Here is a 16,840-nt window from a genome sequence, read left to right on the forward strand (position 1 = left end):
AGAGGTGTATAAAATTATGATGGGTATAGATAGAGTGAATGCAAGCAGGCTTTTTCCACTGAGGACAGTGGAGAAAAAAACCAGAGGTCATGGGTTAAGGGTGAAGGGGGAAAAGTTTAAAGGGAACATTAGTGGGGGCTTCTTCACATAGAGAGTAGCACGAGTGTGGAATAAGCTGCCAGATGAAGTGGTGAATGTGGGCTCACTTTTGACATTTACGGAAAAACTTGGACAGGTATATGGATGAGCGGGGTTTGGAGTGATATGGCCTGGGTGCTGGTCAGTGGGACTAGGCAGAAAAATGGTTCGGCACAGCTAAGAAGGGCCAAAAGGCCTGTTTCTGTGCTGTAATGTTCTATGGTTCTATGGATGTCTTAGATGTTGCTTCACTATGTCCACATAATTTTCCTTCCTCATGATGCCATCTATTTTATGAGGTGCACCAGTCTCTCCTGCAGCAAAGCACCCCCACAACATGATGCTGCCACCCCCATGCTTCCCGGTTGGGATAGTGTTCTTTGGCTTGCAAGCCTCACCCTTTTTCCTCCAAACACAATAATGGTCATTATGGCCAAACAGTTCAGTTTTTGTTTCATCAGACCAGAGGACATTTCTCCAAAAAGTAAGATCTTTGTGCCCATGTGCACTTGCAAACTGTAGTCTGGCTTTTTTATGGCAGTTTTGGAGCAGTGGCTTCTTCCTTGCTGAGCAGCCTTTCAGGTTATGTCGATATAGGACTTGTTTTGCTGTGGATATAGATACTTGTCTACCTATTTCCTCCAGCATCTTCACAAGGTCCTTTGCTGTTGTTCTGGGATTGATTTGTACTTTTCACGCCATAGTACGTTCATCTCTAGGAGACAGAATGCATCTCCTTCCTGAGCGGTATGACAGCTGCGTGGTCCCGTGGTGTTTATACTTGCATACTGTTGTATGTACAGATGAACATGGTACCTTCAGACGTTTGGAAATTGCTCCAAGGATGAACCAGACTTGTGGAGGTCCACAATTTTTTTTTCTGAGTTCTTGTTTGATTTCTTTTGATTTTGTTTCTAAACTTCTGACCCACTGGAATTGTGATATAGTCAATTAAAATGAAATAATCTGTAAACAATTGTTGGAAAAATTGCTGGTGTCATGTGCAAAGTAGATGTCCTCAACATCTTGCCAAAACTATAGTTTGCTAATATGAAATCTGTGGAGTGGTTAAACAATGAGTTTTAATGACTTCAACCTAAGTGTATGTAAACTTCTGACTTCAACTCTACCTATCCAGGAGTCTCTTAAAAGACCCTATCGTATCCGCCTCCACCACCGTCACCGGCAGTCCATTCCACGTACTCACCACCACCACTTATATTCTAGTGCTCTTGAAATGAAAGCTAACATTGCATTTGCCTTCCTCACCACAGACTCAACCTGCAAATTAACATTTTAGGGAATCCTGCACAAGGCTTCGGAAGTCCCTTTGCACCTCAGCTTTTAGTATTTTCTCCCCACTTACATAATAGTCAACCATTTAATTTCTTCTACCATACACTTCCTGACACTGTATACCAGCTGCCAATTTTTTGCTCATTCTCCTATTCTGTAGCCTCTCTACTTCCTCAAAACTACCTGTTTCTCCACCTGTCTTCATATTGTCTGCAAACTTTTCAACAAAGATATCAAATCCATCAACCAAATCATTGACATATAGCAAAAAAAAAAATCGGTCCCAACACAGACCCCTGTGGATCAACGCTAGTCAGTGGCAGCCAACCAGAAAAGGCTCCCCTTCTTCCCACTCTTTGCCTCCTGCCAATCAGCCACTGCTTTATCCATGCTAGAATCCTTCCTGTAATACCACAGGCTCTTAACTTGTTAAGCAAACTGATGTGTGGCATCTTGTCAAAGGCCTTCTGAAAATGATAGATCAACTTTTATTTTGTGCCGTATGACTCCTTGAAGTACAAAGCAGATTGCATTCTGGCTATTCTTTATCTTTTACTTGGGAACAGTACTGTAAGTGATAGTGCTGTTTCAATTGGATGTTTTTCATGTGATTTGGGATACCGTTTTGAAAGGGTAATGCAAGTACATCTTCTTCAGAAGGCTTGGGGAGGAAGAGTTGGTTGACTGATGTATTTGGATTGTTCAAACATGTAACATTAATTTATGTTACATCTTTGGAAACCATTCTCCTATAAGATGGCTGAAAAGTTCACCCAGCCTTTTTCTTCTAAACCATGGCCCTTAAGAAGCTTGTACAACAGCATTGGCAGACAGCATCTAGTTTGGTAGCATGGAAGAGGCAAAATCTAAATATTTTGCTTAGAAAACATTCTGGATCTTACCAGTAAATTTTCATAATTTTTTCCCTATCTGCTTATTGATTAACTTGTTACCATGGGGATAAAATAACCATTAGGAGGAGCATCAGAAAATGTTGTAGGGGATTAAAAGAGAAGTACCAGATGTAAAAATGTAGTATGAATATTTAGGACAAAATAACTAGACTAATAATTTAAGAACACTGATAATGTTATCATTGTTGAATATCCCACGATAGACATCTTGGGTATCAACACTGACTGGAAAATGATCTGAATCAGCCACATAATGGGTGGATATAGGACCATGTCAGAAGTTGAGAATTCTGTGGTGTCGTTCACTTCCAGATGGGGCCCAAAGCTTGCAAGCCTTGTTGTTCTAGGGACCTGGGTTTAGTCTTGATCTTGACGGCTGTCTGTGCAAACTTTGCATGTTCTTCCTGTGGCTTTAAGTTTCCTTCTAAATGACTCCTTACTGTAAGTTATTGGCCCTAAAGGCATCAAAACAGCATGTGAAAGGGAGAATAGTTGCAGGGGCAAAGGGAGATGAAGAGAGGGGTAATGGGACATTTGAGTGTTCAGCTGGGACTGGCTTGAACCCAGTAGGCTAGATGGCTTCCTGTTTGTAAGTTGAGAGCGGAGTGGAATATTCTTCTCCCTTGTCTGGATCTGTGCAGCTTCAACAACTTCCAAGAAGCTTGACACCATCCAAGTCGTTTTGGATAGCTTGTCACTTTCCTTGATCGCTATCCAGAACCATCATCCTAACCTCTTTATTTATCCCTTCATTATTACCATACAGTTGCTCAGGACTATTCAGACTGCATCTCTACCTCCACGAGGGGTAAGGGCAACAGGTACTTGGGAGCATCACCACTTGTATGTTGTATCCCAGCTTGATGTGGAAGTGTATGGCTGATCCTTCCTGGAACACTCTTCACAATAGTACAATGGGTATAGGGCTGCAGCAGTTTGAGAGGTCGGTTCACCATCGGCTCCTGACTGGCAATTAATGTCTATACTGGCCAGTTTTCTGGCCTGTGGTGTAGTGGCTTCAACACTGGATTTCGAGGCGAGGGGTCCCGGTTTCAACTCTGGCTGGCTCCTTGCACACTTTACATTTGTGCTGGGTTGAATGTGGAGCTAGCATCTCGGCCTTGTAAAATAAAACAGACAAAATGCTAAAGAAATGGCAATGTTGCCACCGGATGCAACATGAGGCTGGGAGAGGAATGACATACTGGCCAGCTAACCCTAACTATGAAGCCAGACCATGAAGTGCTATTGTAATTGGAAATTATATTGCTGTTGATATATCTCCATAAATAACTCCAACTTTCCTTTAATGTGACATAGAATTTTTCAGAGAATCATCTATGTGTTCATATTGTAGAATAGGGTAGGGCAAATAATCCACTGAATGTTATTTAAGAAAACACATTAATGCTCTGAATGTTGCACATACAAGATTCAAATGTTGACGTCTTAAATAAATGGCAAGAATTGAATCAGGAATTGTACTGGTCAAATTTCCACAGTGGCTCAGCACATGGCAAAGCCATTAGCTAGATTGGGCTGCATGGTTAAAACAATGGGTAGGTTATTAAAACTAAATTAAAATCTTGGGCAAGTGGTATTTTACTAGCATGTGTTGAATTTACAGATGGCAATGTGATCATTAAATTGGCTGTCTTCATTTGGAGGAGATAAACCAATCAAAATTGTGCTCTTGGAGATCTCTCAGCTGGAGTGTGATTACACTCTGTGCTTCAATGATCTATCATCATTACTCAAGAATAGAATGTTTTCAAGTGGGTATGACAAAGTTGGCAAAAAAAATTGCATAAATAATTACATTGGACCAAAACTTGTGGGGTGGTTAGAAAGAAGGTGTGGATTATGATTCTACAACCTGCTTCCGATTTCATTAATCACAGGATGAGTCAACTCTTAACTGTGCTCTTTATTGACAGCATTAATTTCTGGGCATTGCTGCTAACAGAGTGTCTCATTAAATCATAGTGACAATTTAAAACAGCTATTCTGTTCCGCAGACAGTGTTCGTGATAACTTGAGAGATCAAAATACATTGGCATTAGCTAGTTTTATCTCCAGTCATGTATTTGCATATTGAAGAGAATACAACTAAAATGGCTTGCATCACTGCTTTATCTTTTGCATTTCTGAAACATTTTAATCACTTTAAAGAATATGTTAATGAATACTGCAAGCTATTCCAATAATTTACATATTATGTAAATTGGTTTTGTTAAAATGTCTCTCTTACTTCCCTTTTATATGTTATGGATGGGTTTAATATTTCATTGCTTGTTGGTAAATGGGGAAACACCAAATCAACCAGCCATTATTCTGCTCAGCGTTGCTTCATTTTGACTCTAGTGAGATCTGAAACAGGCAACTGATGTGCAATCACTTGTTTGTCCATAGGAAAAATTTAAAACCTCATCCAATGAGTACATGGCCTTAATTCCGCCTGATTCATTACTTTGACTCCTATTCAAAACTGTATTTGGAACAAGCATTGCTGCCAGCATACTCATTTATTTCACATCACTAATTTGCCTTGAGGAATTGCTGTTGAGTTGCCACCATGAATTGTTAATGTTCGTGTGCTGAAGGTATTTCAGGTAGTGCTCCTAGATTGTTACCATTGTTGGAGTGGCCGCCTGTCATTCTACCTGATTTTGGAGTAGAGGCACTGTGCTAATGAGATTGTATTGAGGACGCTCTGCTGAGTTGCTGCAATCCCTTACAGATTTTACATACTAAAGTCACGGTGTGTCACTGGGATAAATGTTAAAGTATATAGATAGTTTGCTGATCAAGTGGCTTACTGGATGATGACAAACTTTTAGACAGCCAAATAAAGTGCTTACCATCATACTGATGACTGTTGCCCCACAGATAGATACCTTATTGATCCCAAAGGAAATTACAGTGTCACAGTAGCATTACATGAGTGTTGGAGAATTGGAAGGCACAGAAGAGCACCAAGCCCCTGACTTGCTCTCTTGTATCTATTATATTTTATTGAGATACAGCTTGGAAAAGGTCCTATTGGCCCTTGAAGACACACCACTCAGCAACCCCTGATTTAATCCACAGGACAATTTACAATGACCAATTAACCTACCATCTAGTATGCCTTTGGAAACCAGAGCACTCAAAAGAAACACATGTGATCACAGGGAGAAAGTACAAACTCCTTGCAGGCTGTGGTGGGATTTGAACCCATGTCACTGGTACTGTAAAGTGTTGTGCTAACCACTTTGCCACCGCGCCACCCCATGTTTTAAATGATGAGGAATGTGGTGATGCTTTTGAACACAAGGATAGGTGATTAGTTCAATTAGAAACTGTTCATTGCCTGAGCCAATGCAATGCATTTGCTTTTTGCTGTTTAACTCGGCCAGAAGTTGAGATTTCTGCATCTGGGCATGGGGGTTTCCAAGTAATTGACTGCTTGAAAATCATTGACATGCTTCCCTAGTGGCTTAATGGTAAAGCTTTGTTTTTGATGAAGCAGCCAGAGTTTGTTGGGTCTATGGCACTATCTTGAGGAAGACTTACAGCGAGTTTCATTGCAGAGGCTTTCAAATTTGCAGCATTATTTGACAGTGCCTTCATAAAACTGAAAACATTATAACATTTTCTTTATAATGTTTTTTAAATTAATTAAAATTAAAAATAAAACTATAATTAACATCAAATACAGTATAGGACTACTTTGTTTTATTTTAATAGATTCATTATTAATTCAGTAATGCCTTTCTTTTAAATATGCCTATTTGAATAAGATTTAATAATAAAATTTAGTTCAATTACTACCTACAAAAAAAGCTGAACCTTAATTTATCAGCAGGTATACTTAGAGCTAATATTTAAATGTTGTTTTCTTTTAAACTGTAGTCAACTTGCCCTCAACCTCATAAAAATATGTTGTTGAGAAAATGGTTTATTGATTAATAGTGTTTAGAGAAGCAATATTAGTCTGTGATTATGAAATTCTATTTCAAGTTATTTACGATTACATTTTTAAAGATCCTCAAAAATGTTGATTTTCACAATTGTTAATTGAGAATTTGTATTCAGATATAAAATTGTGTAACACAAATTCAAGCTGATTTACGGGTACAAAAAGCAGTCCAAGATGTATTATCTCAGAGGTTTGAATTGCATTACAAAAAATAAGGAACAAATTATTATAGCCAGAGAACACTGATAAGAAAGCTTTGTAGGGATATGGGACAAACACAGAACAATAGGACTAACTCAGGTTAGCAACTTGATCAGCAGGGATAAAACATGACTCGATTTCATTTTGCAAGTAAGCATCCTGAAAGATATTGAGCTTGGTCAAAAGTAGCTTTACCAAAATTGTACCAAGAGTCAAAGCGATAATATTGCAATGAAAGATTGCATTAATTTGTTTGTTTCATTCCATCAGATACAAGTGGTCCTAGGGTGATTAAAGTCAAGTTGAGTTTATTGTCATTTACATAAATATATTGAAGTAGAGTTACAATGGAAAAATTTGCTTGCAGCTTCCCAAGCACGTATTTCAAGCTGTTCAAATTAATAATGACGCTTGTTAACAAGAAGGCTGATGGCTGGAAATGAAAACTAGAGTAGGAAAATAGGAACAAGAATATTTTTTTAAAAATCAGCCTGCATTGAAAAAAAATTGAGACACTCAAAATATAAACATGTTTTTGTATTAATGTTTCATTTTGTATTGATTTCAATACTTGCACATTTAATTGTTCCACAGTGGAGTTTATTGTTTAATTCCTCAAACACTGACAAAGTAGTTTGGTGCTACAAACTTGTAACTTGTGCATAATTGATTCCTAATCCAATGAGGGAATACGAAGAAATTTTTGGAATTATTTAATCAGTGCCATGTTTTGCTCAATAGTAGAACTGTGGATCACAATAGAAAGTGTTTGTGATATTAGCTTTTTATTTCAAACTCCAGTGATATAAGCACTTCTGAACTTTGTAATTTGTTCATAATGCTCTTTTTCAAAATAATTAATTAATACAATTGATGCATTATATTTAAAGGCGAAGAAATTATAAAAACAGTGTACAAAACTATTTTCTTAGAAGTAAAAATAAGATTTATAATCAAGCAGCAATGAATTATAATCCATAGTGACATCATTCATAACATTTAATAACACTGGTAACAAGAATATATTCTCATTTCTGTCTGTAAGTGTTGCTAATAATATTTATTAAATATGATTTTTCCCTATATGCTTCTGTCCTTAACGCCGTAAGCAGCTTAAAAGCAGCAACCGCATCTACTATTCCATTAACCAAACATAGATCCTTTACCTTTTTTTGTAAATTAATTTGTAAGCACAGGTTGGAGATAGTTGATAATGATTTCAAGCAAAATTTTGGATTAAGGACTTCATTAAGAACTGACCAGAAAAGGTGCATTGATAAACTTGTAGCTATGTTTTATGATTGAAAAAATACTTTATTTTTCACACATTTTGTTATTTTAGCACTTCAATGTCATCTTGTTCTCACAATTATGCTTTTGCTTAATTTTATATGGTGCTCTTCTGACTTTTTCTCTTTTTTTTCTAGAGCGGGAAGACCATTGAAACATCCAAGGTTAAAGGAGGAGGAGGATGTATCAAATAAAGTTAACTGGCAAAATGATAACAAGGGTAATAGGAACTAATCATGGGTCATCGTACACACAAACTCAATATTAATTTGGTCAGGAAGTTGAAATGCATAAAATATTACTTCTCAATATGAAGATTTTAAAGATGTGTCTGCCAATATCAGAAAGAAAATGACTCTCTAGATTTGAGTGGAAGTACTCTCTGGTGTTAAGTAGGCAGAAACAATGGATGCAATGATCTGTTTCACAGAAGCCAGGGGTGATATCTGTTTGCTCAGTTATGAATTGGAATATATAAGCAACTCTTATTATTGTACACATGTAAGTAAGATAATCTCAGAATTTACGCGCATAAAATGCTGGAGGAACTCAGCTGGTCATGCAACACCTATGGAAATGAATAGATAGTCGATGTTATGGGCTGAGACCCTTCTTTAGGACTGGAAAGGAAGAGGGCAGATGCCAGAATAAAAAGATATGGGGAGAGCTAGCAGGTGATAGGTGAAGCCAGGTGGGTGGGGAAGGTTAAAGGGCTGGAGAGGAAGGAATCTGATAGGGGAGGAGAGTGGACCATATGAGAAAGGGAAGCAGGAGGTGTCCCAGGGAGAAGTGATAAGCGGGTGAGGAGTGGGGAATAGAAGAAGAGGGGCAGGGGAGGGTGTTTTTTTTAAAGAAAAGTTGATATTTATGCCATCAGGTTAGAGACCATCCAGACAGAATATATGGTGTTGCTGCTTCACCCTGAGAATGGAAACAGACTGGCAGGTCATTAATTCTAAATCTAATCTAGTTAAGCGCTCATCACAGAATATCAACACTTTACTGTAAATGTGTTTACTCTGTATGTAAAATATGTACATATGGATAAATGTTGAAGCATTGACACAGACCCTCATGCAACACCACTAGTCACAAACTGCAAATCAATGTACCTGCCTACTGGCCCTTTCTGACCAGGTCAATAATTTACCATGCACTTCAACTTCAGATAACAGTCTCTAATGAGAAATTTTACTAATTTCCTTCTGGAAGTCCTTGTAAGTCCTTGCATTCGCCTGTCCATTGCCCTAGTCACCATGCAAACAATTTCAATCGGGCTTGTTGAGCAGAACCTACTTATGTTGAGAACATGGGTGCTACAAAATGAAATCATGTAGTCTTCTAATTAAAATTTTGTGAGTGAAAAATAATTTAGGTTTAATTTTGTGACATGTAATCATTTCTACTTTGTTTTGAAATGTGTGATTAGGGAAAATGCCCTGATATTTAATAAACATGAGAAAGTCTGCAGATACTGGAAATTCAAAGCCACACACACAAAATGATGGAGGAGGTTTAGCAGGTCAGGCAGCATCTATGGAAATGAATAGAAAGTTGATGTTTCAGGCTGAGACCTTTCTTCGGGACTGAGAAGGAAGGGGGGAAGATGCCAGAATAAATTATATTTAACATGTTTGTTCATTATTTTAATGTGAACGAGGATCTCATGTGGTCTGAACATACTGGTTATGTGGTGGGGAAAAAAAGCACAACAGTGCCTCTTTCACCTCAGACTGTCGAAGAAGTTTGGTATGAGTCCCCAGATCCTAAGAACTTTCTACAGGGGCACAATTGAGAGCGTCCTGACTGGCTGCATCACTACCTGGTATAGGAACTGCCCTTCCCTCAATCGCAGGACTCTGCAGAGAGTGATGCAGACAGCCCAGCACGTCTGTGGATGTGAACTTCCCACTATTCAGGACGTTTACAAAGATGGTGTGTAAGAAGGGTCCGAAGGATTATTGGGGACCCAAGTCACCGCAACCACAAACTGTTCCAGCTGCTACCATCTGGGAAACGGTACCACAGCATAAAAGCCAGGACCAACAGGCTCTGGAACAACTTCTTCTACCAGGCCATCAGACTGATTAATTCATGCTAATACAACTGTATTTCTATGCTGTAATTAGTGACTGTCCTGTTGTACAAACTATTTATTACAAATTACTATAAATTGCACATTCAGATTTTTACTCTTCATGTATGTGAAGGATGTAAGAAATAAAGTCAAGATAATTTTGTAACACATTGTATCCTTTCCACAGAAAATGATGATAGCAGCCTGCAGCAGGCTTTGCACCAGTCAGTGTTTATGTCCTCAGCATGCCCCGTGCCTAGTCTGCCTCTCTGCTGGGAGCAGCACAGCAAGCTATTACCTGGAGTTGCTGGCATCACTGCCAGAAAGGTGGCAAAATGGACTATTGATGAGGTGGGTAGGAAGTGTCCTTTTTTAAACAGCATACGTCTTTCTATATTAAAAGCATTGCAGCATTTCAATTGTGTGGATGTATCTGTCTTGGTTAATTGTTACAAAATTCTTACTCCCCTTTATAGCAGTAAGCAACATCATGATATGTCAGATTGGAATAATAGGATAGGTATGTCTTGAAGGAAATTTAATTAAGAGCAGTTATCTCTAGTTCCATTCAGCCTGATTTGCTGTCTCAGGACTATTGAGAAATTTTGAAAAGATCTGTAGTCTCGATATCACCCCAGCATGGAAGGCAGAGCATTATTATTACAGTTTGGAAACATCCAAGCCATTCAAAATGCTCAGCATTTTAACAGAACTTCAGATAGCCATCTACTGGTGATGGCCTCTCAAATGGCATAGTTACACATAGGCAATCTGAGTATATGTGTCTAATTCTCAATGTCACGCACCATCTCCTGGAAGAGAACAAACTGAGACCCTGGTTTTACTTAAGTATCTTTTATTTTGCAGGAAGACAAGGAGTGCTCCTCCTTGTCCATGTTAAGACCTTGGGTCTCTAGTGTCTCAGACTCCCCCATCTCTGTGATCACTATCTTGCACAAAGAATTCAGAATACCCACAAATAGTTCAATACACAATATCCCACCCTCAGCTGTTGACTACACATTATCCTAGTCTTTTATAGCGTGGAGTCAGGTGCGAGGTATACTTGGAACTTTGTGGACCAGGTAGGATGATGCGCACCATATCACTTGCAATAATTCACCATTTTCTGGTTAAGATAAAAGTTTGTGTAATTTTGACTTGTTTGAATGATCTTGTACAAACTGCTCTAAAATTACCAGTCCTCCATGCTATTTAATATAGGCTAATAAATAATGAGATAACTATGTTAGGAAATCAAATAACAAAATTGCAAAATAGCTTTGCAGTTTATTTTAAACATTTACAATGCAATTATTTATTTACTGTGATACAGCATTGAATAGGCCCTTCCAGCCCTTTGAGCCACTCTGCCCAGCATTCCCCCACTTTAATGCTAGCCTAATCAGGGGATAATTTTAAATGACCAACTAACCTAGCAACTGGCACATCTTTGGACTGTGGGTGGAAACCAGAGCACCTGGTGGAAACCCACATGGTCACAGGGAGAACGTAGAAACTCATCACAGGCAGCAGCAGGAATTGAACTCAGACCTCCTGTTCTGTAAAGCGTGCCAACCACTACGCTACTGTACCACCCCAATTATGATATTACTAAACCACTGACGTGCTTAAGGTAGGCAGGCAAACATTAGTAATTGCCGGATTTAATATCATGTTTCAAAGATGGTTTAAATACATCCAAAGAAATCAGTATCTGTTCAATACAAATTCATACTGTGGTCACATCAAACTACCGGTTAAATGATTTTGAAAGGGTAAACATTTGTTTATTTTAAGTTATTCTTAAAATCTTCAACATTGCTGGAACTAAAGGCAATTTAGTGAAAATTTTAACACTTTAGGCTGCTTTATTCTTCTGGATTAGCAGGTTTACATACTCAATGAATGACAAAGCAACAACACCTGTGAAAATACTCAGGAGGTTGTGGGGGGGTGGGGGGGTGGTGAAGTTCCCTTTCAAGATCTGTTTACCCACGTCAAGGACTTGCTTTTCTCAATGTCTTCTCTGTCATCCTCATTAAGGAAAATATACAAACAAAATAATAGGTTGAAATGGATATTTGTACTTGTTGAAGATCTTTACATTCAAGTGAATAAGACTAATTAGTTTTTAATGTTATGAGGGAATTAAAGTGCATATTTTTAGGAAAACCGTTTGCTTGGTTTAGCCCACTATTAAGCGCTCACTTAAACCTCCTGCAACAAAGGACAATGCTTTTAAGAGTACTTTTGTGCCTAATCTAGTTTCCATTTTGGGAGGTTTCAGCAGGAAACAATTCAGAATGTGCAAAAACTCATTATAGGTGTGACTTTTGCTTCAAGGGAAAAAACAGCTGCCGATAGGTCCAAGTTCTAGGTGGCCACTAATTTATATCTTTGATTTTCGAAACAAAACTCTTAGACCCACGGTAATATGTTCACAGTAACTTTGGATAAGGGTTAAATGCCTGATCAAAATATCTCATTCTGTTGAGATGTAGTGGTGAACCATTGGGTTTCATGAAAATAAATTATCATGTTTCCGCCCACACAGTGGAATTCATTGACTGACTTTTTTTAAAAAACTGTAATATTTTCTGTATGGAAGTGAACCTCTGGCAAGTTAATTCATTGAGTAGGGTCAAAGCGTATATCCAGAGCAATGGAAGTGTCTTGTACTGATCATGATGATGGGAATAAAGTCTAGTGCAAGGACAATGCACAACCTTATAGAAATTGAAGAACAATCCAGGCCTTTCTCTCTTCTCATCAGGAAGGAGGAACAGAAGCCACACCACCAGGTTTAAGAACAGTTATTACCCTACACCCATCAGGCTTTTAGAACCATAGAACACTACTGCACAGAAAACAGGCATTCGGCCCTTCTAGTCTGTGCCGAAACTTTATTCTGCTAGTCCCTGACCTGCACCCAGTCCATAACCCTCCAGAACTCTCCCATCCATGCACCTATCCAATTTATTCTTAAAACTTAAGAGCATTTACCACGTCAGATGGCAGCTCGTTCCACACTCCCACCACGCTCTGAGTGAAGAAGTTCCCCCTAATGTTCCCCTAAACCTTTCCCCTTTCACCCTAAAACCGTGTCCTCTCGTATTTATCTCTCCTAATCTAAGTGGAAAGAGCCTACTCACATTTACTCTGTCTATACCCCTCATAATTTTGTAAACCTCTCTCAAATCTCCCCTCATTCTTCTATGCTCCAAGGAATAAAGTCCTAACCTGTTCAATCTTTCCCTGTAACTCAATTCCTGAAGACCCGGCAACATCCTAGTAAATCTTCTCTGCACTCTTTCAATCTTACTGATATCCTTCCTATAGTTAGGTGACTAGAATTGCTCTTGAACCAGCGTGGATAACTTCACTCACATCAACACTGAACTGACTCCACTTCTTACGTTTTCACCTTCACGGACTCTACAACTCATGTTCTCAGTATTATTCTTCTACTTATTTATTTTTACTTGCACAGATTGTTGCCATTTGCACATTTGTTGTTTGTCAGACTTGTTTTGTGTGTGTGTTTTTTTATTCTATCATATTTCTTTGTTCTACTGCAAATGCCTGCAAGAGAATGAATTTCAAAGTAGTATATGGTGATATATACATACTTTGATAATAAATATACTTTGAACAATTTAAACATGAGAAAGAACTTTTTTAGTAATAGATGAGCTGATTAGCACTAATCCACAATCTGCTGCTGCCTTCCAGCTGATTACATTATTACGAGGAATTAGACATACCACCAACAGAGACAGAAACTTTACTAATAAATTATGAGCAAAATGGTAAAGACTGATTAATCCAAATATTTATGTTTATGTTCTATGTCTGTTTTGTTAAATTACTGTGTCTGGTAATATCTGCAGGTATCCGAGTTTATCCTGAGTTTGCCAGGTTGTGAAGAACAAGCCAAAGCGTTTAAGCATGAGGTAAGCTTGAGATGAAACTATCACAATAAATGTTAATTAAATCCCATATTGAAAATATGTATGTGAGAAGGGATTTTACCACCCCCCACACTACTCTTTTTTAGCATAAATGCATCCATAATAATCAACAGCTGAATTAAGCAATATATCATTTTGCAATTCTGATAAATTTCCACCATATATCTACTTAACTAACAGTGTTTGAACTGGAGCAAAATAGTCGAAGTTACTGCTTTCTGTAGTGTTCAGCAAGGCTACGCTGTACTGTATACAATGACTGCACAACAAAGTAATTAAATTGTATTTGAAACATCATGTGTGATCTGTTAAAGTCATCCAAGGTTATGTGATTGGGAGAAACACGTTCATTTAAAAAAATAATTAAAGCAGGCTTTAAACTCAAATCTGTAGATTACTAGATGTAGTTCATTTTTATGATGACACTGGTGTGACCATTTGTTACATGAAAAGGAACTGAGAACTAATTTAGAACGTCTTTTTTTAAATCACCTTATAATTTTCCATACTTAATTATTGAATAATGATGAACATCCTAGCTCTATTATTAGAAAGATGCATTAATTCTATTGAAGTATGTCTATTTTGATTGAGGACATTTAGCAGTCACTGCTGTTACTAATTAAAAATTTATTTCTTGAAACAATGAGATAAAAATTTTTCCTCAGTTATTTTTCTGATTTATTTTGAGTGTGATACAGAATCACTGAGAATGATAATGTAGCTTCGGGTTTTAGATTGTCAAAAACTTTTATCTTTTTGACATCCCTGGTTATTTTTATATTATCTACTCTAAAGAGGTCCTGTGAATGTCATGATTTCCCCTACATATTCCTTTCTGCAAATAATATTTCTCTCTGTCTTAAAAGTGACACCTGGCAACATGTTTAAACATTTAGCAGATCTCTTATGGAGTTGCTCAGAATGAGTAAGAGGAATTATTGTTTATAACAAAAGAAGTCTTTCGCCATACAGACCAGAACATTGAGACTGTTAAGTTGCAGTATCAGTACAGAACACTTCCCATTCTCCGTGCCATACGATTAAAATGATCTATGCAAGTATCTGCAGCGTTGCTTGCCTGCTCATATAACTTGCTCCTGGTCAAGACATCAGGTGTATTTAAGAACTTAACAAGGAGCCCAAGTAGATGGTACAGCCTTTCAAACGTGTTCTGTCATTCATTAACATCATAGCTAATATTGTACTTCATGTTCATTTTCCCTGCTAGTACCACATATTCCTTCGGACCCAAAAATGTATCAATCCTTCTTAAATAAACTAAATGTCAGAATAGCAGAGGATTTATGACTTCATACCATTTTAATTGTAAGTGGCTTTCCTTGAGACCACACCGCTACATTTGTCTGTCCAGTACACTATGAAACATCACTGTGGCTGGCAGTCAGATTTCAATGGTCTGAAACTCTATCCCACTCTGTTCCAAGCGTGTCCACTTCTGATTTAAGGGAGGCAGGTTAAGAGTTAGTACAGTGATGAGTTGGCTAATGATGCTGTGTAGAGCCCCAGACTTGTAAATTAAATAGTTACTAAGATGTGTTTTAGGTCATGGAAAAACCACAGCTGATAGGAGCTGGGAGCAGCTGGATCCAGCAGGCCAGTGCTCTGCCAGCATCACTGGATCTGCAGGGTGAAAGCCATCCTGCCCCTGGGTCTGGGAGTGACATTAGCCCGGCCCCTGGTCTCGGATTGGTAGTATTATATCCTTCACCTGTCTGGGTCTGTTCACACTAGTTTTGTAGCTATGCACCTCTGGATCTGGAACAGTAGTATCATACCAGCAGATGTGCACACCTCCTATCGACCTGAAGACCATCTATAGAGTTCTTAATCTCTTGAGAACAATCTGCTTTCCTGTGCTGCCACTCTGCCTAGTAAATGCCAGCTTCGAAACCTGATGACTGGCCTGGCTGTATGAAGTTAAAGTGAAGAACTGTTATTAAGAACAAGAGAAAGTCTGCAAATGCTGGAGGAACTCAGCAGGCCAAGCAGCATCTATGGAAAATAGGACACTCGACATTCTGGGCTGAGATCCTTCGGCAGGGACTGTCATTAAATGTGGAGGCACCTTGAGTTCTTGGAATTCTGTGTTTCTCAGCTGCTACAAGCACAGCATCGGGTGGCTGTATGCCAGGTGCTTTGGAAAAAGCCTCATTCATCCAGTCTTTCTTCTGTATCACAGGCTGCTTAATTAGTGACTACCCACAAACAATCCAGGCACACTTCCAGGTGGAGACACGGCAGCACTACAAAAGAGAAGCCATGCCACCTCCAGAAATCTGGCGTGAGTCAATGCCTGTGTGCTAAACCTGGCTCTGATTCCTGCACTGCTGGCAATGATGAACAAAAGAGTTTGTTCAGGTGCTGGAAATCCTGAGTTACACACAATGCTGGAGGAACTCAGCAGGTCAAGCAGCATCTATGAAGGGGAATAAATGGTCGCTGATTCGGGCCAGCACCCTTCATTAGAAATGATGAAGGGCCTCGGCCTGAAATGTCAACTGTTTATTCCTATCCCTAGGTTCCGCTGGCAATGATTCCAGGCTTACTATAGAGCTTTGCTTTCCAGAGAGAACAGTGTCAACATCGTGAAGGCAAACTATCAAAGGAAAAGATTGTGGAACATCAGGAGCAATGTTGACCAGACTTGGAAATGTGTGTTCTGTCTATTTCAATGTGTTTAAGTGCTTAACCAGTGATTCAGCTCGGGAAATTTATATTCTTTCAATTGAAGTGATTGAAGTTGGTCCAAAGGATGGACCTTGAATAACATCTCAATCCAGACACTTTGACCAGCCAGGTCGAGTGACACTGGTAAGGCCAGTGACAATGGATGGTGAGGGAGTGGTCAGAGTAGCCAGAAGGAAAAGGCAGAACTACTTTTCCACTGAGCAAAATGCCACTTTCCCATGTCTTCAACTCCACTTTTCTACAGGTTATGTATGACCACCATCTGCAGGATTGATGT

The 16,840-nt window shown here is 38.7% G+C and overlaps 1 protein-coding gene across 3 annotated transcripts in view; it reads left to right on the plus strand.

Moving 5' to 3' along the window:
* The window catches only part of l3mbtl3 (L3MBTL histone methyl-lysine binding protein 3), a 158,263-nt gene that overhangs the window by 103,831 nt on the left and 37,592 nt on the right, over nucleotides 1–16,840 (plus strand). For all 3 annotated transcript variants that reach the window (XM_059981543.1, XM_059981545.1, XM_059981544.1), the window contains 3 exons: nucleotides 7,938–8,020; nucleotides 10,065–10,228; nucleotides 13,771–13,833. In XM_059981543.1, the coding sequence (XP_059837526.1) occupies nucleotides 7,938–8,020; nucleotides 10,065–10,228; nucleotides 13,771–13,833 (310 nt within the window). The remainder of the gene's footprint in view (nucleotides 1–7,937; nucleotides 8,021–10,064; nucleotides 10,229–13,770; nucleotides 13,834–16,840) is intronic.

The sequence above is a fragment of the Hypanus sabinus genome, chromosome 10, assembly GCF_030144855.1.
Source record: "Hypanus sabinus isolate sHypSab1 chromosome 10, sHypSab1.hap1, whole genome shotgun sequence".
NCBI lineage: Eukaryota > Metazoa > Chordata > Chondrichthyes > Myliobatiformes > Dasyatidae > Hypanus > Hypanus sabinus.